Source organism: Vombatus ursinus, unplaced genomic scaffold (assembly GCF_900497805.2).
Source record: "Vombatus ursinus unplaced genomic scaffold, bare-nosed wombat genome assembly UNPS02014812.1, whole genome shotgun sequence".
NCBI classification, from domain to species: domain Eukaryota; kingdom Metazoa; phylum Chordata; class Mammalia; order Diprotodontia; family Vombatidae; genus Vombatus; species Vombatus ursinus.
This window is the reverse complement of record NW_020954590.1, coordinates 7,078,529-7,102,820: the sequence shown is the minus strand read 5'-3', so window position 1 is coordinate 7,102,820 and position 24,292 is coordinate 7,078,529. Positions and strand designations below refer to the sequence as shown.

The 24,292-nt window shown below is 36.9% G+C and overlaps 1 protein-coding gene across 1 annotated transcript in view; it reads right to left on the bottom strand.

The window, feature by feature from the left end:
• Window positions 1–19,904, bottom strand: part of LOC114053675 (clavesin-1) — a 184,563-nt gene extending 164,659 nt beyond the window's left edge. The window contains exon 1 of the mRNA XM_027876783.1: window positions 19,384–19,904. Within this exon, the coding sequence (XP_027732584.1) occupies window positions 19,384–19,838 (455 nt within the window). The 5' untranslated portion in view covers window positions 19,839–19,904. The remainder of the gene's footprint in view (window positions 1–19,383) is intronic.
• Between the last annotated feature and the right edge of the window lie 4,388 nt (window positions 19,905–24,292).

The following is a 24,292-nucleotide window of genomic DNA, read 5'->3' as shown; positions in this document are numbered from 1 at the left end:
GTGAGACAATGGGTACATTGATATATGAAACTCCATATGACCAGTGAAAGTTATTTATACTTGCAAGGGGAATTCTGGATGATTTCATGACTAGACCCAAGTGAGATGAATCAGAGAAGAGTTCAAGGGCATTTTAAAGGTTGAAAATGAAAGAAACTCTAGACAGGAGGAGTGATTCATGTAGTAGTTCATAGACACTAGCAAGAATGTTATATGGAAGAATAGAAAAGCATTTTGCCATAGCTAGTGCATTGTGAAATTAAAACAGAAAATAGAGAAGTGATAATGAAAAGCTGGTCTCTTTAAGGACCCTTACAAATGTAATTCTTTTCCCTCTCTATGCCTTTGCTCATCTTTCCACTGGGAGAAGAGGTGATCGTCAAGAGGAGGCAGGGCTCAGGAGAGAGGTTTTATGGTAATGGAACTCTGGAGAGGAGGATGTGTTGTACATTACTGAAAGTCACTGAAGTAAGATGCAATGATTGTGATTGCTGTATGGAAGAAGCATAACCCCTACGTGTTCACACCTTGGGAAAAACCCATTGGCCCCATGCTAGTTATGATGCTGTTGCTTTGTGCTCTTCTTTGTTTCATATATGAAAAGCTCATCTTTGTCACTGGATTATAAACTCCTTGAGGCTAGGTATTATGCTTTACCCTTCTTCTATGTCTTCTTTAGTGCCTTGCATCTTTCAGGGCACATAGTACTTCTCACTAAAACGCTTGTTGATTTAATACCTAAGTGAAGTAAGCATGGTAGACCTTGAAAGAAACACAATGATCTTAGGTCTTCAATTTGAGTCACAGTTCTGAACTTATTACCTGTGTGACCTTAAGCAAGCCTCTTCAGCTCTGAGTTTGATTTTCTCATCTATAAAATGGAAATAACACTTGCACTACCTACCTCTCAGAGTTGTGAGAAAATCTACTTTGTAAACCTTAAAACCAAGAGTGTGCTGGTTAATATTTAACAGACTTTTCCCAACACCCCCCAAAATATTCCTGGCATACTTTTAAGTACAAGCTGAATTATTCACATTTTCCCCATCACTTTCTGAAGCCTTGACAATAAGCAAAACAAGAAATCGAGGTTTGATGTGTAGCCTTTGCCTACTTCCTATGTGGACATGCTCACACTGGCAAGATCTGAGCTGGCTCTAGCACATTTCAGCTTAAAACTTTTTTAAAAATCTAAGTCTTTGTTATTAATAGAAGCAGTAGAGAGTTGGGACAAGTCTTATTTCCATAAGTAATGTTGAGTACTGACTAGGGGCTAGAATTTGGAGAAAGTCCTGATGTAAGTACAAGGCTCTCTAGGCATAGGTGGCAGAAACTGTTCCATCTAAAATCCAAGTGGCAGTACTAACAGGCAGAATTGTTCCCAATTACTTAAGGTCATTGTAAGTGAAATTGGGAATAGAAGCCAGCTGACTTTTTGTTCATTGTCCTGCCCAGCTAGGTGGTGCAGTGAATAAAGCACCAAGCCTGGAGTCAAAAAAACCTGAATTCAATTCTGGCCTCAGACACTTACGTGTGTGACCCTAGTCAAGTCACTTAACCCTGTTTGCCTCAGTTCCTCATCTGTAAAATGAACTGAAGAAGGAAGTGGTAAACCACTTCAGTATTTTTGCCAAGAATACCCCAAAAGAGGTCTCAAAGAGCAGACATGACTGAAAAACAACTAAACAAGAACTTGCCTATTACTGAACTGCTTAGAGTTAGAACTACTGAGCCTAAGTGCTGAGATAATGCTACATTACGATGGCAATTAGAATACTGATTGTGCCAAAAATCTAAAATAAACATACATATGCTCAACACACTTAATGTATTTATCTTGATCTTGAAATATCAGGATTTCAAATAAGTCTACATATTTTGAGATGAAACTTTATATAATAAATAGAAGTGCTCCTTTTTTGAACATCGGGGGAAAAAAAAAAAGCTTAGAGCTTCTATCACATTATAGCTGTCTTCTATTTTTTCCTGTTTTGTACATTTCATTAAAATTTTACATCTACAGACAAATATATATGTATACAATCACATAGAATCAGATACCCTCATGTTGGAAAAGACCTTGCTCACCATCTAATTCAACTCACACCTGACTGAAAATTTCCTCTCCAGCATAACCTGTAAGAGGTGATCCAATTTTTGTGTGATAACCTTGAAAGAATGGGAATCTTCTGTCTTCTAAGGCATTCCATTCCACTTTTGGACCATTCTAATTTAGAATGTTCTGTTTATATAATCATAGATCACAGATTTAGAGCTAAAATAGACCTTAGAGGTCTTCCACTCAAAATCTCTCACTTTATGGATAAGGAAACTGAGGCCAAAAGAGGTTAAATGGCTTACTCAAGGTCAAACAGAGATTTAGTAACAGAAACTGGATTTGAACTCACAGCCTCTAATTCCAAATTCAGTGCTCTTTCCTTTTATTAACTAGACTCTTACATAAGGCTAAGATTCATCCTTTTGCAATTTTCACTGACTGGTTCTGACTGTTAAGTACTGGACCAAGACTAATCAATCCTTTTTTCATATGTTGTTGTTGAGTTGTTTCAGGCATGCCTGACTCTTCAAAATCCCATTTGGGGTTTTCTTGGCAAAGATACTGGAGTGGTTTGCCGTTTGCTTCTCCAGCTCATTTTACAGGTAAGGAAACTGAGGCAAACAGGTTTAAGTGACCTGCCCAGGGTCACACAATTAGTAAGTGTCTGAGGCTGGATTTGAACTCAGGTCCTCCTGACTCCAACTTCATCCACTTCATCACCCAGCTTGCTCCTCTTTCCTATGACAACTCTGCAAATGGAAAACAGTAATTATTACCTCTCTCACCCCAACCCAGTCCCAATCTTCTCTTCTTCAGACAAGATAGCCGCAGGTTCTTTTCCTATCATTATGTGCTTTCTTTCTGATTCATCTATTTTAAAATACCTTTAGAGACAGATAAATGTGGTATTTAGAAAATCAGATAGAAAGAAAGGCCTTAAACTAAACCAAAGCCTGTTTCTTCATCTATAAAATGAAGAGCTTAATCTAGTTGGCTTCTTACATCCTTTCTAGCCTTAATGGTTTTTCTCCCTAAATAGAACTACAGTTCACTTTGCTTATGAAGTACAAGGACTAATACTAATTAGGAATCAATGACCACTGAGTCTATAAAGAAAAAGCTTGAACTGGATTCTCCTAGAAACCTGGGTACTGTGTCACTTTGAAGAATTTGCTGTAAAGACTATATAGTCAAAGGAAAAGACTAATCTGCCAATGAGATTGACATTTTCAGATGTGGCCAGTGTGTTGCCATGTTTTGCTTGAGTAGACTTTTTTTTTTTAACAAGGGATAGCTTCTGGTTGGAGACAATAGGTGTACACATGTGTGTGGGAGTGGGGGAGAGTTAAATTAGTGGGAAGTGATAAAGATAAATAAAGGAAGGAAAGAAGGAAGGAAGGAAGAAAGGAGGGAAGGAAGAGAGAAAGAAAGAAAGAGAGGAAGAGAGAAAGGAGAGAAGGAAGGAAGAAAGGAAGGAAGGAAGGAAGGAAATATATAGAAAAAGAGAGGATGGCAGAGAGAGAGGTTTCATATATAATTCTTATTTGGTTCTTTCCATATTGAAATGTTTATGTTTGTGCATTGTTGGTGGAGTTGTGAAATGATCCAAAAATTTTGGAGAACAATTTAGAACTATGCCCAAAGGTCTGTAAAAATGTGCATACACCTTGACCCAGCAATAGCACTTCTAGGGCTATATCCCAAAGACTTCATAAAAATGGAAAAAGTACAAAAATATTTATAGCAGCTCTTTTTGTGGTGGCCAAGAATTGGAAATTGAAGGGATGCCCATGAATTGGGGAACTGCTGAACAAGTTGTGGTATATGAATGTAATGGAATACTATTGTGCTATAAGAAATGATGAGCAGGTGAACTTCAGAAAAACCAGTAAAGACTTGTATGGTCTGATGCTGAGTGAAGTGAGCAGAATGTTGTACACAGTAACAGCCATGTTGTGTGATGACTAACATTGATAGACTTAGCTCTTCTCAACAATGCAAGGATCTAAGACATCTCCAAAGGTCTCATGATGGAAAATGCTATCCACATCCAGAGAAAGAGCTATGAAGTTTGAATGCAGATTGAAGCATACTATTTGCTATTTTTTTCTTCTGTTGTGTTTTGTTTTCTCTTTCTTGTGGTTCCTCCTATTGGTTCTATTTCTTCTTTACAACATCACTAATGCAAAAATATGTTTAATAGGAATGTGTATGTATAGACTATATCAGATTGTGTGCCATCTTGGGGAGGGAGGTGGGAAGGGAGGGGGAAAAATTTAAAACTCAAAAGCTTATGAAAGTGATTGTTGATAAATCAAAATAAATTAATAAAAAAGAAATAAAAAATAATAATTCTGTCAGAGGGTATCTAGGTGACACAGTAGGTAGAGCACTGGGCCTGGAGTCAGGAAGATGAGTTCAAATCTGGCCTCAGATACTTACTAGGTGTGTGACCCTGGGCAAATCACTTCACCCTGTTTGCCTCAGTTTCCTCATCTGTAAAATGAGCTAGAGAAGGAAATGGGAAACCATTCCACTATCTTTGCCAAGAAAACCCCAAATGGAGTGACAAAGATTCCAACATGACTGAAATGTATTACTAAAATTGTAACCAGTAGAAAGTACCCACCAGGGGTAAATTTTTTTGGGAGAGGAGAGAGAAGATTGTGCAGAGGACAGGGTAGGGGACTGGTATCACAACACAAGATAATTCCGTTGATAGGATGAGGTGGCCCACCCCCTCAGAAAGTCCCATGAAGAGCTATTTTACAGTGTCTCCAGAAGACTGTGAGGTAAGGTGCACAGACTATGGTCACATCTTGGAGAAAGCATGGATGTTCACTTTCCTGGGGAAGAAGTATTCCTCCTTCCTCAACTCCTCACATATTAGGGCCTGGAGCTAATCTCCACTTGGCAAGTACTAGTTAAATTTCTTTGGATTTCCTAATGAAACAGTGATACGCCATTGGTCTGGCAATGTCAACCATCCAGAAAGATGATGGTATAAAGATAGACTGGGGTGGGGGTGAGGGACCTAAACCAGAACAGAAGTAGAAAGGGCATCTGAGCAATGTTCCCTCTGAAGTTTTTAGAAGTTGTGAGCAAATGATTATATAGCATTACCTGACATTCATGCTTCATGAACAACAAATCATAAAGACAAGGCATATATGGACCTCAGATTTGCTGCTGTAATCAAAATGTAAAAGGAAGTTAAGCTGACATACAGCCAATGACAGAAATAATCATTATTGTGCCACATGGTAATCAGGCATAAATAGTATGTGATTCACATAAATGACTGTACTGTAATTAGTAACACTTTTACACAGTCAAACCAAATTCTTAGTTTTCTCCTCTCACTTTTTAGTGTTTGAACATCTATAATCACTGTCAATGTGGACAAGGTTCCTTGATACCAAGTACACTTTAATCATCATCATTACTAAATACATGAACACACACTGACATTCACACATGTTCAGAGACAAAGGTCCTGTGTCTCATTCCCCAACATCTGGGGTTCCCTGGCCCCTGATCCACCCACATTCATGTTACAGGGCTGAGGTTCCTGTGTTTTGTACACATACTCATAGCAGGCCTCTCCTAAGTCTCCCCTAGCTTCCTGTCCCACTGCACCTGAAGTAAAATCTCCTCCCTTACTGCTCTTTGGCTCTTTGTCCTAAAGCAAGAGGTAATCTGGATCATGAGAATCAAATGAGTCAGTGCATGAGAAGTGTTTTGCAAATTTAAAAACACTTTTTTGATTGCGCTGTTATGGGGGCAGGGGAAATAAGAAATTTATTATCCTGTGACTGATAAAAAGGGGAGAAACAGACCCAAGGACATGGACAAAGAAGACTGGAGATAACATATTAAGACTGGATTTTAATTCAATGTATCTGGGAATCTTGGAAAAGAAGAATGAGAGGAGAAAGTTTTGTTGTTCAGTCATTTTTCAGTAATGTCCAACTCTTTGTGACCCCATTTTGGGGCTTTCTTGGAAAAAAATGCTGGAATGGTTTGCCATTTCCTTCTCCAGTTCATTTTACAAATGAGAAAACTGAGGCAAACATGGTTAAGTGACTTTCTCAGGATCACACAGCTACTAAGTGTCTGAGGCCAGATTTGAACTCAGGAAGGTGAATCTTCTTCACCCCAGGCCCAGTTTTCTATCCACTATACCACCTAGCTGGCCTGAAAAAAGTTTATATTTGGTTTAAAGGATAAAGAAGGGAGATGGCTGAGGCAACCTTAAGTGACTTTGAATAAAATAGCATGTTTACTTCTAAACTCAGCCTTACTGTGGTATGGTTTTGAGAATGTCCCTAGACCCTTTTTCCTTAACTCCCTACCCCAATTTTACCACACATTGTTGTTGCCTTCAATTCAATATTATATAAGAAAGAGAATATTTCAGATAACATTGAATTAAATTCTACAAATAGAGATTTTAAAAAAATAAAAAGCAAATAACTGGGGAAATGGTACATCAGTGAGTTTGGGTTAAAGTGCAAACCTGATCCTTTGTTATTTTGTGAACAAAAAGGGATTAAAAAGAAGGCAAGCCTTGGACAATTGAAGAGGGTAGAGATGCCACTAAGGGGAACAGAGCATGAAGGGAGGCTGGAAACACAAAAGATAAACTTTAACAACTTTACAATTTCACAATTGGTTATACTACATGCTCTCTGAGCTCCCTTCCATTTCTAATCATCTAAGATTTTTTAAATCTCAGTGCTGGCTTGGCCCTGGACAATTATAGATGATATGCCAACGTTCTGAGTAATACCTCTTTCACCTTACCACAAGCTGTAGTTTTGAGCTGTCAAATTTTCTAGAATCATCATGATGTCCAAGACCTAAAGTCTATTTGAATTACTTATAGAAAGTAGAATTTACATTTCATTTACCTTGGTTCTTATTTTCAGATGTAATTCTAACAAGCTGGGGAGAACTTACAGAAGCTGGTTTACCAATAATAGAAAGAAGTGGTAGCTTGATAGCTGGTAACCTTATAAAAAGTTTTTAAATGAGCACAGAACCTTAAAAAAAATACCATAGTGGTTTGGGACCATTTAGTACAGGGACAAATAGCCCTTACTCACCTGATTCTCATTGATGTTCACAATAATGAATGTATCATCACAAAATGTTTAGAATATGTTTAAGAAAGAAGAGAAACATGCCAGACACATTTGGACAAATTGATCACCAGCTCATAGATTAGGAGTTGGAAGGAACCTTAAAGGTGATCAAGTCCAACTCTCTCATTTTACAAAAGAAGAAATTGAGGCCTGGAGAGGTTAAATAACTTCTCCAGGGTCACACAGATAGTAAATAACTGTTGAAACAGGATTTGAACCCTGATCTTCCTGAATCTGAGACCAGAGCTTTTTCCACTGTGATACCACTGTGCCTCAGCTACTATGTTTTAGCAAGATTTCTATCCAACAGAGTTAAAATTAACAACAAAAACAACAACAACTCCTGACACTTTAGCTGTCGTTATAAGGAAAATTCAAATACTGAGAATATTTCATGCCCCAACAATGCTAAATAAATGAGATATGAGGGTTTTTTAAAGCAATTCAACTGATGAAATGTCTATCTGAAATAGTCTTCATTTGCTTATGTGATATAAAACACAATATTCAGTGCCTCAACTCATATAATAGACTAATTACTCAGCATTGATCAATGAGAAAACTATCACTCATCCTTGAAGCTATACACATCTGATGGGTTACAGATATTAAAGTACAAGTCAGGAGCCAGAAATGGAAGATATAGACATCCTGGGATCAGATTTTGATTTGTTGGGGACCCCACACATCCTAGCAACACCGAACAAAGGAAAGTGAAGAATCTTCATAGTAAATCTCACCTTCTTCCTCCGCAGTGCCCAGAGTCATAAGCCTCATAGACTCTCTGAGATAGAAAATACCTATGGGTCATCTAGTCCAACTGGTATTTGAATAGGAAATAACCCAGAGAAGTATCCATCCAATTTCTCCAAAATTGAAAAAGAACAGTCAGCTCTATTAAGAAAGTCTTCCTTAAAATATGTTTAATATGTTTGTACATGTATAGCCTGTATCAGATTAACATGTCATCTTGAGGAGGGGGCAAAATTTAGAACTCAAAATCTTATAAAAGTGAATGTTGAAAACTAAAAATAAAAAAATAAAGATTTGGGTGCTAAAAAATATTTTCTTTACACAAAAAATGAAGTTCTTCCTTATAATAAATTGAAATCTACTTTTCTCAGTAAGAATTTATTAAGTATGATGCTGTGGTCCAAGAAAATCCAACTGGTTTCTAAAAACTGAAAATTAAAGGCCATAGGCTTTGCTGACTCCTTTAGTTTCTCTTGTTGCTTCTGGTGGACATATGGAGAAGTCAGTGTTGGGGATAAATCTGAATGGGCCAGTATCTCTCCCAGATGCTGACTGCTGGTCCCTTACCATAGTAGTTATCATGTGGGATTCCCAAGAAATATAAGACATGGCATCTGCCCTCCTTGGATTTACTACCTTATAATATTAACTACATAAAACAGAAAACAAAAGAAAACTGAATTATTTGGTACACTTCTATTTATCAGTTCTTTCTCTGGATGCAGATAGTGTCTTTCTCTTATGTCCTTTATTTTTTATTTCTTTATTTATCATACTCAAATGGCTTAGTCACTCAAAGTCATTCTTAAAACAATATTGCTGTGATTGTATACAAGGCTCTCTTGTTTCTGCTCACTTCGCTCTTCATGATTTTGTGCAAGTCTTTCCATGCCTTTCTAATACCATTGAGCTCATTACTTATTATAGCACAGTAGTATTCCACCACAACCATACACCACAACTTGTTCAGTTACTCCCTAATTGATGGGGATCCCTGCAATTTCCAATTTTTTGCCACCACAAAGAGAAAATAATTTTACATATATATGCATATATGTATACATGTATGTGTTTATATATCTATGTGTATATGTACATAGGCTTATATATGTATGTATGTATATAAACATATATGTGTGTGTCTAATGATAACTATCTCTAGGGTAGGGAGTGGGGCAGAAAGGAGAGAAGAGAAAAAGGGAAAAAGTTTACATGTTAACTGTGTTGTATATTTGGAGGGAATAGCAAGATGTACATGGTAGCTTTGTAATTTCATATACCATCATCTTTTTATTGTACTATGTTATGGAAGTGTTTGTTTTGTTCTGTGGATTGAAAATAAAACAAATTAAATTTTAAATAAATTCTGTAAATCTTTCAGAGCTTAGAGTAAAGAAAGATTAGGGTGAACTAGTATATTTGGGAAAAGATTCCTGGTGGGGACTGAGCTGAGCCTTGAAAGATAGGATACAGTTTGAAAAGGCAGAGAAGAAAGAAGAGGACATTCTGGGAAGCAGTATAGTGTTGTGGAAACCACATTGGTCTTGGAAGCAAAAAGAAATCTAAATTTGAATCCTGGCTTTGCCACTGACTTGAGCAAATCATGCACCTCTTTGAGCTGTAGTTTTCTGATCTGTAAATTGTTCAGAGAAGGATTAAGTAATCTCTAGGGATTGTTTTAGCTCTATGGAGGAAAGGAAATAATAATATAAGCAAAGACTAAAGGATAGTAATTCATTTAAGCAAATATTTATTAAGTACCTACTGTGTACAAAAAGCTAAAGGAAAAAATATGTGAGGAATGAAGGGTATAATTAGGAGACTGGGCAGATTGAACATTCCAGGTGGGTAAGTAGAATGGGATTCAAATATGAGGGCCTCTAATGATTGGATGATGAGTTTGAACTTGGCTTAAATAACAGACGTTGTAGATTCCTGAGCATGCAAATTACAACACATATCATGCATCCACAGAGTAGGCTGTACCTACCCCAACAGATATTTGAACAGCAATCCAAATAAGAGTGAATTGAAAGTCAGACAAAACTTAAGAGAGACAAAACTGGAATAGGAAACTTGGGAGGCAGAAGGTGCAATTGAGTTTGAGAAAAATATTGGGGGGCTACAAATGTGTGGTGATGAAGAGAAGAGCAATGTGAGAAGCTGAGGGAGAAAGTATGGGAAAGAAACAACACATCACTTTAAAACCTTTACAACAGAATTTACTGGCTTTTTATTTTCCTGTCTGATGTTGCTGTTGGTAGAATCATAGCAATAACTTCTACTTTCAAGTATACTCAAATAAATGGTTTCCGAGCTTGATTTACAGCCTTAGCCAAGTGGTGGCATTTAATCACTCTCAGCAGCTGTTTAAAGTTCCATATATCATTGAACAAAAGATATTATCTCCAAAACATATTTAAAGGCAAGGAAAGCTGTTGAGTGGTTACAGAACAGAAGGGCATGGGACTGGAGTTCACGTTGGAATCAGGCCATTTGTTGGATCTGTGATTTGCTCCTCTAAGGTGATTGGTCTCTGATTAAAATGGGTCAAATAAAAAGCTTGCCCCCCTCATTGCTGACAGAATGAATGTCCCAGAAGCACTTTAAAATCTTCACAGTAAAAAGGCCTCCAGGCATGCCATGTGTTCTTTATTCACTACATAAGCTATGCCTATTATAGGCATAAGTTGAACATGACTTACAGGCAATTGCATCATTAAGAAGGACTGTTCTATTTGTACATGTTTTACAGTCACTGGTTTCCTAACTAGACGCAAATCCTGTGCTTAGATTATGGCAGAACTCTGATGAATTTAAAGTCAAGTTAACTGAGAGCCTGGTCTATCTTTCACTACTATATTTAGTACTCTTGTCCTGAGAGAAGTTATTCTTGATGCCATGACTCGCTGTTAATCAAAGAAGATGTTCTTATCTCCCAAGATAACGAATACTCTGTATTTAAGCCTCTTGGGATTATAAGTGTGAATTATGAGTAGTAGCTGGCATAAAAATTGATGTGATAAACAAAGGCATACCTTCTTCTCCTCTGCCTTTTCCATGATGTTTGTAGCTGTCATATGATATCTGACTTCTTCCTGAGCTATAGCCAAAAAGATAGCAGTTAGACTGGAATTCACCACTGACATCTTTCAGAGGATCTCCCGAGTCTCCTAAGACCTTCACAGCTTTCTCTTACTATTCAAACTCAGGGGAGTTAGCTTGCCAAAGGGAAGGTTTTAAAGGTCTGAACTCAACTTAAAGAAATTGTTGACAGTGGAGAGAGCATAGGTTAGGAATAAGGGGATTCCAATTATGAGCAACAAAGTATTTCTGAGAAGAGAGTTTGGGAGGAAAAATGCATCAGACTTTTGGGTTGACCTATGGGGAAAGTATGACTTCTGTTCAGTAAGTCTGGGGTGCAGTGAGATAGGCATATTTAAAATCATTCTAAATTGGTCCCTTCATCAATACACATCACTTGTTTTGAATTAATATATAATAGAACTCAAAGGTATTTAGAAAATCTTCTAGTGTAAGGTTCTTGACCCTATACTAAGTAACTTTCTAAATAACTTTCAATATAACAGTTTTCTTTATATTTTATTTCATGTATTTAAAAACATTCTGGGAAGGTGTTCATAGAAAATTAATCATTCTTTTGGAATTTCAGACTAAGTAGAAGGTAAAGAATAACTTATTGTTCCTCTTTTACAACAACAACATCCCATCTCCCACCTCTTTGTCTTTGCACAGGCTGAACCCCATGTCTGGAAAATACTCTCTCCTGTTTTGCATCTTAGAATCCCTACCTTCCTTCAAAGCTCAACCCAAGTGCCACATGCTATATAAGATCTTTCTTGATCTTCAGCTACTAGAGACTTTCTCTGATGAAATTACTTTGTGTTTGCTTCAAAAATATTTCATATTTTCCTGTGTACATATTGTCTTACCCCAAATAGAATGTAAGCTCCTTGAGAGGAGAGGCTATTTTTTTGTCTTTGTAACATGTGGGCCTGGAACATAGAAACTGAATAAGTGCTGTTTAAATGATTGAGGGTGAGAATATCAAAATAACATCATTATGTTTAAAATGAAGAAAGAAGGGTAACAAATCTAACATTGGACTAGATAATCTTTGACACCCCTTTCAACTCTAGGATTTTATGATTCTATGTCCCAGTAGGTTATGTTTTTTAAATCTCTGTGAAAACAATGATCATACTCATTTAGTCAAATATTATTACTATGCAACTAAACAAATTCTGATACTGCCATAGGATTTAATTAATCAAATATTTCTAGAAATTATGAAGGCATATAGCCTGGGTGTGATTTGACAATCTTTGGCTATGAATGGATTTTGACTATAGTGATATTTGTCATAATGGGATTGGACCTATGGGTCTATACCATTTTCTAAGGTCCCAGGATGGTCAACATAGGTTAGTCAACAATCATTTATTAAGGACTTGCTCTGTTCTAGGCACTGTACTAAGTACTAGAAGTAAAAGGAAAAGCAAAACCAGTCCCTGCCCTCATGGAACTTACATTCTAATGGGGGATATAACATGTAAACAAGTAGGTACAAAAATGGTACATGCAGAATTGATGAAAGGTAACCTTAGACTCAGGAGGTCCTCTGAAAAATGTCAATGGTGAGTTCTAGCCTAACCTCTATCTTTTTTTGGCTATAGCTCAGGAAGAAGTCAGATGCCATATGACAGCTTCAAACATCATAGAAAAGGCAGAGGAGAAAGGTAACCTTAGAGAGGAAGGATAGCAGTATAGTAGACCAGTACAGAATGGATTATTAATGCCTGTCTCAGAGACCAATCCATGCATACATAATACCTCAATAGTATAAAAATCCTATTCTATGATATGCTCTAATACAGCCTTCCTAACTGTTATAGTTCATGACAAACTATAACAAGCAACTATGAGGTACTGCGTGTCTCACTTTAGGGGAACAGAAATTAGTAAAAAGTAATTCTCTGAACCTCTCCCTACAACCCTAATATGAGTAAACATTCCATTTAGAGGGTTTCTCTGTCCCTACTTCCTACCTGAACAAAGCTCACCTGCTTTCCACCCTGCATCCTACATTGATTCATCAGAAATTTGTCCATTTTTATATCATGGAGTATTATTTGGAAAATAGCAGAATCCAAAATGAAGCATAGGTCCATTTGTGGTCAACAAAGCTCCTGCTGATTATCTGTGCTTTTCTAAAAGCCAACAAAACAGGGTCAGCTAGGTGGCACAGTGGATAGAGCTCAGGCCTTGGAGTCAGGAGGGCCTGAGTTCAAATCCAGCCTCAAACACTTGACACTTACTAGCTGTGTGACCCTGGGCAAGTCACTTAACCCTGATTGGCTCACCAAAATAAATAAATAAAAGCCAACAAAATGAAACAAAAACAAACAACCCTCTCTAAATCTTAGCAAACATATGAAAGCTAGATGCTACTGAGGCAGGTCTCCTCCACTATAAAGTCTTAACCAGAAGAAATCATCTTTTACTCCCATTTCCCATCACCAAATTATCCTTCAGTATTATTGATACTATTGTAATGGTACCTTTGCAAAGGGAGCTACAGACCAGTAGCTGGAATGGGAATTTGAGAGTAGAGCTATCTCTAATCAGTCAATTAACACAGTGTGACCAGAACCATTTGAAGGCTTCACAAAATGTTCCCTCCTGGTGGGGTGGATAATTCACTTATTCCAAAGGAATAGAAATACTCATCTGACTTAAGGTTGTTTTCTATTTAAAAAAAATTAAAGTGACAATGTTTACAATGATAGCAGTAATTTACAATGATAACTATAATTTGCAGTTATGTAGAACTTTGACTGAAAGGAATTTGAATCCCTTATTCAAATGTCCATCTCTCCATTCCATTTTGAAGGCCACAGGGGAATAAATTGAGATGTCATTTCTCATTTTTCCTCCAGGGGAGACTGAAATTACCTCACCACATTTTAGCAGACTTTCTTGACAGGATTCTGGCTATTGATGAACCATCCTGCTTTCTTATTCCTCCCACTGAAATGATCTGATGCTTTCTCCTTCCTTTTCCTCTCTCTTTTAGAGAAAGTCTGGATAAGCCCAAAGATTTGCCTGAGCTATCCTCCAGGGAGCATCTTGATGCCTGATGCTCTCTTCAGGGCAGTCTGAATCACATTAAAAATGCAACAAGGAACTGATATATGCCTCACAATTATGTAGCAACACAGAGCTGAAATATATAAATGCTATAGTTCTAGAACTTGGATAGGAGAACATTCTGGAATTTCCAAGGCCTCAGGACCAATCACTGCAGCCGTTTGGGTCAGGTCTAAGATAAGTTTGGGAAGTTCTTAGATGGGCTTCTCTGAGACCAGAATATCTCTGTTGTGTAGAGAATATATTAGAATAGTATTTCTTAGCCTATGGTCTAGGAACATATTTTAAAACATATTTCAATAACTGTGTTTCCATATATTTGGATTCCTTTGCAATCATATGTATTTTATTTTATTTATTTAAAAGCATTATTTCTAAAAGGAGTCCATAGACTTCCAAAGGGGTCTGTGACACACAAAAAGATTAAGAAACCCTTTTCTATTTAATCCTCAGAGGTTTGAAATGACTTCACTAGGGCTCCTAGGGATACTAGTTCATGAGGAGTGCCTAAAAGGTCCTAATAGAAACCATGTAGACATATGAAACTGACTCACTTCTGAAGGAAATCTGAACCTGCAGGAGTAGATCAATCTCACCAAAGACACCTTGAAGAAGACTTGAATTAGAATAGACCTTAAATCACACAGTTAGTGGCTCTTCTACATCTGCAATTATCTCTTGACTGATCACTAGATCTCAGAATTGGAATAGTCTTCAGATGCCATCAAGTCCAATCTACTTGGCCCAGAATCTCCTTTATCAATTAACTGGCAAGTGATCATCCACACTTGAAGACCTCCAGTGAAGAGAAACATATTTCATTAGCTTTTGAGGCAGTCCACATGTTGACTATTCTGTTGTTGTAGTTAAATACTTGTTAGATTGGATTGTGATGATAGCATTTTAGAGCTGAGAGGGAGCATAAAGACCATCTATTCTTAAAGAGTGTAGTTTTTCTTTTCTCTGAAATAAAAAAAATCTAGCTAAAAATGTTAGCAAAAATTTGTCATATTGTACCATGTTACATAGCTTATTTCCTATTCCAATGTTTTGCTGTATTGCTACCTATTATTTTACTAAAGTAACATAAAGAAGAGAACAAATGACATGAAATAGCAATTTGGTAATTAAAATTGTTTTCACTATTCTCCAGGTCCTGAAAATTGACAGTTCATATTTATGTGTGCCTTTGAGGTTAGTGAATCTTTGCTAGTTTTATTGCTGTGCAAAATAATAAGACTGTTACAGAATATTCTTGTTGGGTACACAGAGGTAATTCAACTGTTTAAAATGCTAAATGAAAGAACTAAGATTTAGTGTCATAGAATGATAGACATGGAATGTGTGAAATCTTTAAGGTCCTTAAATTGAATTGACTCAATTTAGAGCTAGAAAGGACCTCAGAATTCATCTAATACAGTCTTCTCATTTTCTAAATGGGGAAACTGAGGCCAAGAGAAGTTAAGAGACTTGCTTACTATTTTCATAGCTGGTTTGTGACAAAGCCTACTCAGAACTTTTCCTGCTTTTACTTCCTTCCATGCTACCGGTTCTCTTTGGCCTCAGAGAGCAGAACTTGGAACAATGGGATAGAAGTTGCAAAGAGATGAATTTAAACTTGATGTCAGCAACTACTTCCTAACAATTAGAACTTTCCATGAGTGGAATGAGCTCCTTGGGGAGGTTATGGACTCTCTTTCATTGGAGCTCTCTAAGCAAAGGCTAGATGACCGCTTGCCAGGCTTATTTCAGTCAGGTTTTGGGAAGGTGTAGGTTGGAGCATATGGCCACTGAGGGTCCCTTTTAGCTCTAAAATTCTGCAACTCTGATAACAGAATGGGGCCATAATTTGTAGATACCAGCACTACTGAGGATTCCTACTTTTTGGTTATTGATCAACTTGAGGCCATTGCTCAGAATGTCATACCAATTGAGTATTAGTATCAATTTAAAGCTATCTCTTCCAGTTCTATCTTCTTTGGAGATAGAGAACAATGGATCGGTTCCCTTCTTATAATAGCTCTTTACATACTTGAACGTGGTAATTAAGTTGTTCATCAGCCTTCTTTTTTCAAACTAAATTACCCTTACTCTCTTTTCTTTCCTTTAAAGACCCTATTTTATTTAAAGATCTTATTTTCCAACCTGTTTATTATTTCCATTGCTTTTCTCTAGTCCTTCTCCAATTTCTCCACATCTCTTTTCAAATAAGAGTATAGAATTGTTCACAATACAGTCATGGAGACCTGGTCATTGAAAAGTTGGAAGCTATATATTGTGACTACCATTTTTCAAAAGATTCATTTCCAACATCAAGGGACACTGACATAATATGTGGCTATGAGGCACGCAGTACATGTTGATACTTTATTTTCCACAGTTTCTTGTATCTGGGTACCTCAAAGAATTTTTTTCAATCTTTGTATGGTAACCCAATTCTATTGTGGTTTACAAGTAAAGAAACTAAGATTAGTTGGTTTACCATGGTCTCCTAACCAGGGTTGGGCTAACCCAGAGACTAATTGTATATTTTCCAGATCATCTGTGGGATAGCTTGAATTTTTTTTCCATTTTTCTAGGTAATTTGGGTGATATTGGCAAGGATGTGTTGCCTCTAGCAACTCTATTCCTTGATAAGCATAAGTGGAATCCTTCCATACTGATGTATATAGTTTGATTCTGCCATGGTCCATCACTGACCATGCCAGAAATAAGAGATCCATGATTCCTTGTTTATTGTTCAACCAAAAGACCTGGGGACAAAGCAATAACAAACAGATGATATTTGAAGAAGGCAATGATGTCAGCTCTAAAGATGAGCTCATAAATGAACAGTAACCAATGTGTTTTTGCAAGGATGTTACAAAGACGAAAAGGGCTGATAGTAAAGTTTTATCATTGTCAAAGTGTTTTTTTTTTTTTTTACTTCTGGCTTCACCTGATTAGGATCAAAGGACTCACTAAGCTTCTTATTCCTTATTAAATACTAGAGTTAAACGCTGCCATTTCAAAAATTGCCAGTTTCATTTTGTGAGTAACTCTCTGAATGTCATTAGCTAAACTGAAATAACTTTGATGAAACAGTAGTCTGACTTTGGTAATTCTGACAAGGCCAGGGCAAAAAACAAGTAGATAGGAAGATGTCTATTTTCTGGAGAAGTCTAGTTCCTCTTCAGTCACAATGTAAAGACTGCTATTTGTTTTTCCAATTCCAAAACTATTGCAATATTCACAAATCTATAGGACAAGTCAAAGAGGCAGGGAACCCTCCCTGGGAGGCTAAGTGATCCCATCACTCATCTGCCTACACTTTCCCTTTGAAACATCTAGGCCTACATGAATAAGATTTACATAGTTTAATACATATTAATAACCATTTTAATACCCAATAAACCTTTCCTATAATACTTTCCTATCACTTCACAGTCTTTAGCTCAGTGAGAACAAAATGAACTCATCACTCGGCAGGCCTTTGGAATCCCTCTGAGGCAGAGTTTTGGCAGAGAACAAAAAGATATATATAATTGGAAATAACAATACAGGGAACTAGATTTTATTCTTTATTTCATCTTTATTAGCACCTTTGTTTTGATAGCTTTCAGAAAAGTGTTCCATATCTGACCTAAGCACTGATAGGTTTTTTAACAAGTTAGTTTCCCTTTATGCTCTTTCTCTTCTTCCCTCCCTCCCTTCCTTTTTTATTCCCTCCCTCCCTCCATTTCTCTGTCTCTATCTCCTTTCTCTGTCTGACTCTCTTTCTGTGTGAGTATATTTTGGCTCTTTCTCTATCTCTATCTTTCTCTGTCTCTGTCTGTCCCTCCCTGTCTTTTCTATCCAATCTCTCTCTCTCTCTCTCTCTCTCTCTCTCTCTCTCTCTCTCTCACTGAAGCAGCCTGTGTCTCACTCTCTTAGAGAAAGGGGAAAGAAGGTTATGACCAAATAGTACATTTCAATTTGGAAGAACTTGCTTTATGTTGGCGTTGACTCCTTGTTTAGAAAATGGAAAATACAAGAGCCTAGTGACCAAAGAATGAAAGAGACCACTTTTTGGGTGTGAGTCTCAGACTTTTTTTAGGACCATCTTTTATTATTTCCCCTGACATTTATTCATTCTTGTATCCATCAATTGTTTTTCAAAATATTCAATACTAGAAACTAACCATAGAGTCTATCACAACTAGACACAGTACCACCCTCTGAATTTATTATAAGTAAAACACCACTTAATGATATTAAACTCATCATCTGCCTCAAATGATGGAATACTTTTATAGAATAGACTTGAATGGAATCAGCATGATAAGTCTTTTCATAAGCTTCCACATTTCCTTGCTTTTCATAATCCCAAATATGAAATTCCATGCTCATACTTTCATGGCACAGAGAATGACAAATTCTGCCAATTCAACTTTAGTTTTCTATGTTATAGGTTCTTATGACTTGAAAAGACTTAGAAATGTTTCCAGGTACTGGAACATCAAAGGCTCCTTAGTTGTGTCTGGATAATTTCCTCTTATTACTACTTTATAGCATAGAAAAAGTGGAAAGAACAATATATAGCCTAATCATATCTACATTCCTGACCAACCTTAGAACAAATGAGTTTTTTACCAATAAAATGTTTTCTCAGAGTAAAATTTTGCCTGAAGGCCAAGTATACATTTTCAATTAGTTTCCAGGATGGGTGAGAATAAGTACCAGCTATTACCTGCTCTTAACACTGACAACTGGTTTAATATTACAAAACTTGCCTGGCCTATTTTGTTGAGTTTAATGCAGTCCCTTTACAAAGCCTAGTTTTATTTCCAAAAATAGTGTTGTATGAAAGCTAAACCACAGGAAACATCTTATAGATATTTGGAGATGGGACACTGAAATCATCAGAGAGAAAGGAAAGCATTGAGGGCAATTGTTTTGTTTGCACACACTTGATTTTTAGTGACTTACTGAGCCAACTTTTTTTTCACAGGAGAGAACCACTGTGTCTCTTACTTCTAGAAGGACAATCAAATTTCATTAAAATAAATGGTCCACTTTGCTTAGAATGCTGCAGTAAATTGAAGAAGGGATACTAATGACAATGAAGCCCTTTGGACAATGGAAGATTAAATTTCAAGACATGCTTTGGCTCCACATATGAATGTAGTCCATGAAATGCTCATTATATGAGGACAAAATATCCCAAGTGGGAATAATTCTGTGTATATGTATTTTCAAAAAAAGAAAAAAAATAAAGACACTATCTACATTTACCTACTCTGATCCCAATTGGCTGCAAAGAGCAAAAGGATCTTCCTGCCATAGTGATCTCTCTTTTCCAGTACTCCAGGGAATCCATCAATCAGAGCCCGCTTGATTCCTGGGTCATCAGCCTTGAAGTTTTTGAACATGTCCAGGTTTAGCTGGCGGTACTGGAAGTACTGAGCCAATAGTCTAAAGGCATCTGTTTGGTGAAACTTCCTGGCTCGAAGAAATCTCAAGATGAAGGCATCATCTGTACGTAAAAATCCAATGTCAGGTCTGGTGATGATCATGTCCCGGACTTGCTGAATATCCTGATGCAATATATCTGGATTTTCGTTCAGTTCCAGACGAGCTTTCTCTATAGTCTCTGGACTGAGTCCAGCTTGTAAATGGGTCATCTTTGCTAAATCTCCTTTCCCAGGGCTCAATTTCTGATATTTTAAAAGGAAAGGAACTGATCCCATTCAAGTGATAGTTTTCTGGAACCTTGACCCATTCAAGAGCTGCTTCACTGCCAAGCTGATGCAGAGAAAGACAACTAGAAGGTCTTTTCCTTATTCCTGGAAAGCAGTAGGACATTCAGGCCATGTATGGTGGTATCCATTCAAAAGGGAAGCAGAATTTATGCCATAGTTCTCTACAAAACAAATCCACAAAAATTTATGACATAAATCACACTACAGAGAAGATACAAAGAAAGTCTGTATGAGTGAATTTCTGAGCTCAGTTCTGAAAACTTATTCCATTATACTGTGCTTCTGATTAAGTATTCAAAGAATAAGTGCCAAATTATCTTAAAATGAGAGTATTTAACATAATTTTGTCATTGATATCTTGAATCTATAATATGCAAGTATTTGAAATATATTTGATGAATTTATAATTACATGGAACAGTTAGCAATAGAGATGTAAGATCAGATTAGCATTAGATTGTTTTTTTTATTAATTGGCCTAAGAAACAATAAGAGAGAAGAAAAAGTAATTTACCATATGTGGGGCCATTCTTAGTCAAAGATATTGGCAGGAGAAATGGCAGGTACCTTACAATACACTTATAATATAATACACCTATAATACATTTTTACCAAACAGAAATACTTACCAGATTTATACTTCTCAAAAAGTAACAATAAAAATCTTTACAATACAAAGAGAATTCAGTCTAATGGAACAAACACTTAATTTGGGGGTAAGAGGATTTGAGGGTGAATCCTTGATTTATTTTTTAGGATTTGTTAAAGTCTTATGGGAAGGGGCTTGCCTCACTCAGTAATACTTCACAGACAGTTCACTTTTCTTCAGGAGAGGAGTCCAAACTATGGGGTTAATATTACAAGTCTTGTGGCTAAACAGGACACTGAGGTTAAGGTGGGCTTAACCAGAGAGGGAGGATAATTATATTGACTGTTTATGGTCTATTGTGAGTCATTTGTGTGTTTTCTACTTTTTTGGGGGGGGATGAAACAAATGATGTCTATACCCAATATGCATTGCAATCAAGTTCTTGCATGAGAGCAGTGTGTTCTTTTACCCATATCTGTGGAGATCCAGACATGAGCTTTATTATGATGTTTCTCAAAGGAAATTGTGGGTGGGGATAAATTAAACCAAAATGATATGATTCTTTGAAGGGGCACCCCAGGATTAAATCTCTTCTGTTCAAGCCTGGAGCTCAAGTTACAAGGTCATGAGTTACATAAGAACAAACATTTATCCTCTCCCAGGCATACATCCTGGAAGTTCTGAAGAACAGAAGAAATATTCAGGGTGAACAAACTGGGAAATGTAATTATGTTTCCTAATTAAAGCTTTTCTGGCTTAGTGGCATCTGCAGCAAGAAGAAGATTTTCCATTTTCAGCCTATTTGTGATTGGTATTTTCCAACCCTCCCAAATCTATCTCAAGAGAGAAAATTCCTCCTTCTCAGCTTGGGGCCAACTGTGATTTATCTAAAGGTAGGAAGTCTACTCCACTATTTCCATGTTATTTTATAGTTAAGCTGAGGGGGTCTATGGTACAACGAAAGTAACTAACTTGGGTTTGCTTTTTTTAGCTAAAATAATGGGAAAAAACACCTTTATTTAGACTTGAAGAATGTATATAGTGATGTTACATGTCTTGTGCAAACTAATCATTGAATAAAATCTTAGGTCTTAATACTTTGAAAAATATATAAGTTCAGATATTGAGAATAGTGTGGGGTTAGAGTTGCTATAAATTAGAATGTAGTGGCAATATGTGTGTGTACAGGTAAATGACATTTTCCCCCACCCCTATGCTACCCCCACACTCTTGAACTGGCATGTCAGTCATAGATGGAATAATTCAGACAGGACATTACTTTGTTCTTTTATTTTTTTTTTTAGGCAATTGGGTTTAAGTGACTTGCCCAGGGTAACACAGCTAGTAAGCATCAAGTGTTCAGTCTGAGGCCGGATTTGAACTCAGGTCCTCCTGACTTCAGGGCTGGTGCTCTATCCACTGCACCACCTAGCTGCCCCTGGACATTACTTTCTTATCTTACTTGGGTGCTAAATGCCTTTTCTGGTAATAGGATCTTTACCTTTCTGCCTCTGGAAGACCAAAATAACTTTTTAAACCTTTACTGTTCCCCCCATATGATTCACTTTTGTCTCCTCACTTAAATATGGTCAAACCACCATGAGTCTATTTCTATTCATTTTAAAATACTCTTACATGCATTTTTATTTTATTTAGTGATTGGAGGGGTTAGCATCCAGAGAAGACGGGTAAAGAACCTTACAATATGCCCTGATAACATGCCCTCCAAATTTCCAGGGATTACTACTTTTCCTGCCAAGATGACTTAGATAATAGTCCTTATCATCTGTGCTTATAGCTGCACCCTAACTTAAAGCCTCCCAAATGTGCTATCTCCCCCATTTAAAATATGATTTCTTTAAAATAAGGGACTACTTTGATTTTCTATTTGTATCCCCATCACTTAACACAGTCTTCAGAAGATAGTAAATGTTTAATAAATGGTTTTTCATGAATATGGTTCATTTGATAGCATTTATTGAATATCTGTTTATTCATTCAATGATGAAAAATATTCATTCGATAGTGTTGTCTCTTGAGTATTTTCTAATAGTCCTTGAAAATCTTTGAGAACAGAGTAGCATGGATAATGAAAAGAATGCTTAGATGGGGAGAAAACAGATTTCTCACTCCATTGTTTAGAAAACATGAGATTTTAGAGCTGGAAAGGATATTAGAGAGAGTCTAGCTAAGTCTTCTAATTTTACAGATCAAGAAGTTAAGGACTAGAGAAATTAAGTGATTTGTCCAATATCACACAGAAAGTTAGTAGCAGAGCTGGATTTGGATCCATGGCTTCTATCCTCAAAATCAAGCCTTACTCCACTACCTCACATATTTACCAGCTGTGTGACATTGGACATATAGTTTCACCTTTCAGAGTTTTGAGTGCCTCATCTTAAAAATACTAAGAGTACCTCATCTTCCTGAACAGAGGAACTGAACCAGATAATCTCTTGAAATCTCTTCCATCTTTAAGAATGATATTTCTACTTTTCAATCACTTCTCAAGGGAGCCTGTTTCATTGCATGATGGCTCTTAGATTATGGTTTAACTTAACTCTGAGTTTTCCTTTCTTGGTTTTGAGTTTGATCCAAGTTTACCACCTTATACACTCCACTGCATCCTGCCTAAAAATGCTACAGATATAGCCTGATTTCTCTTTCTTTATATAGGATTGGAAGGAGAAAAGAGAGGTGAATCTGCAGCATTGCTGTTTTGTTGTTCATCCTTCATTCTCAAAGAGGACCTATGAAATCACAAGCATATCTATTGCATTTAAGTGAGGCCAAAGTCATCAGCTTGAAGGCAGGGGAAAGGCACAGACAAAAGTGCAACTAGAACCAATGTATGTGCCATCACCAAGTGAGCTTTCCCTCAAGCAAGGTGCCATAAGACACTATCCTTGGCTTAGAATGATGGCTGTAAGTTGAAAGAAGCCTGGAGGCTTGATGTATGGAAAAACCACTTAATGCTTAGAGCTATCCAAGAGCAGAATGAGCTGCCCTGGGTTGTATTTAGGTTCCCCCTCTTACTAAAATGCTTTAAACAACAGCTAACTGGCCACTTTGGTGCATTATTGAGGGGATTCTTACTCAGGTACTGGTTGGACTTCACGGCCTCTAAGATCCGATCCTACCTTTAGATTCTGTGATGGCAGAAAGGCTTGGGATTAAAAGTCTTGCATTTAAATACTTATTAGCTATGTGGCCTTGAACAAGCAACCTAACCTTTTTGAGCCTCTTTTTCATCATCTGTAAAAGCAATAGTCCTTGTAGCACAAACCTCATGGCATTATAAGAATCCAGTGACATAATATATGTAAAAGTTCTTCGTAATCATTTCATGCACCATAAAAATGTGTTTCATTATTGCTATTTTGTCCCCTGACCTCTTAAGCTACTGGGATTTCAAGCTGATCCACGTTGCTATGGCAAGGGTAGAATATGGCCTTTGACGTTAAGATTAACAACAGATGCAGCAGTTCATGAGACTAGACAGATGCGAGAAATTGGGGTTATAGCTAGTGTAAAATCCTAATTTACTGAAAATCAGATTCCTAATTAGACTCCATTACTCACTGTGGGAATAATTGTGAGTTACTAATGTGTATTTTCTGCTTGGACTTTCCTGATCAGGCATGCAGAACTCTCTCACATGGACATGGTAAACTGCTGTCAGTACAGCTTGGCACAGACTTCAGTGTAACACACCTGCTCCTCACAAGATCTCAGCTTTTTAGAACCTTGGAACTAAGCTTAATTAACATCTATATTTTTTATCTTATTTTGTTTATGAATCCTAGTATCAATAACTCAATCATTAAACATTTATTAAGGACCTACTATGTGCC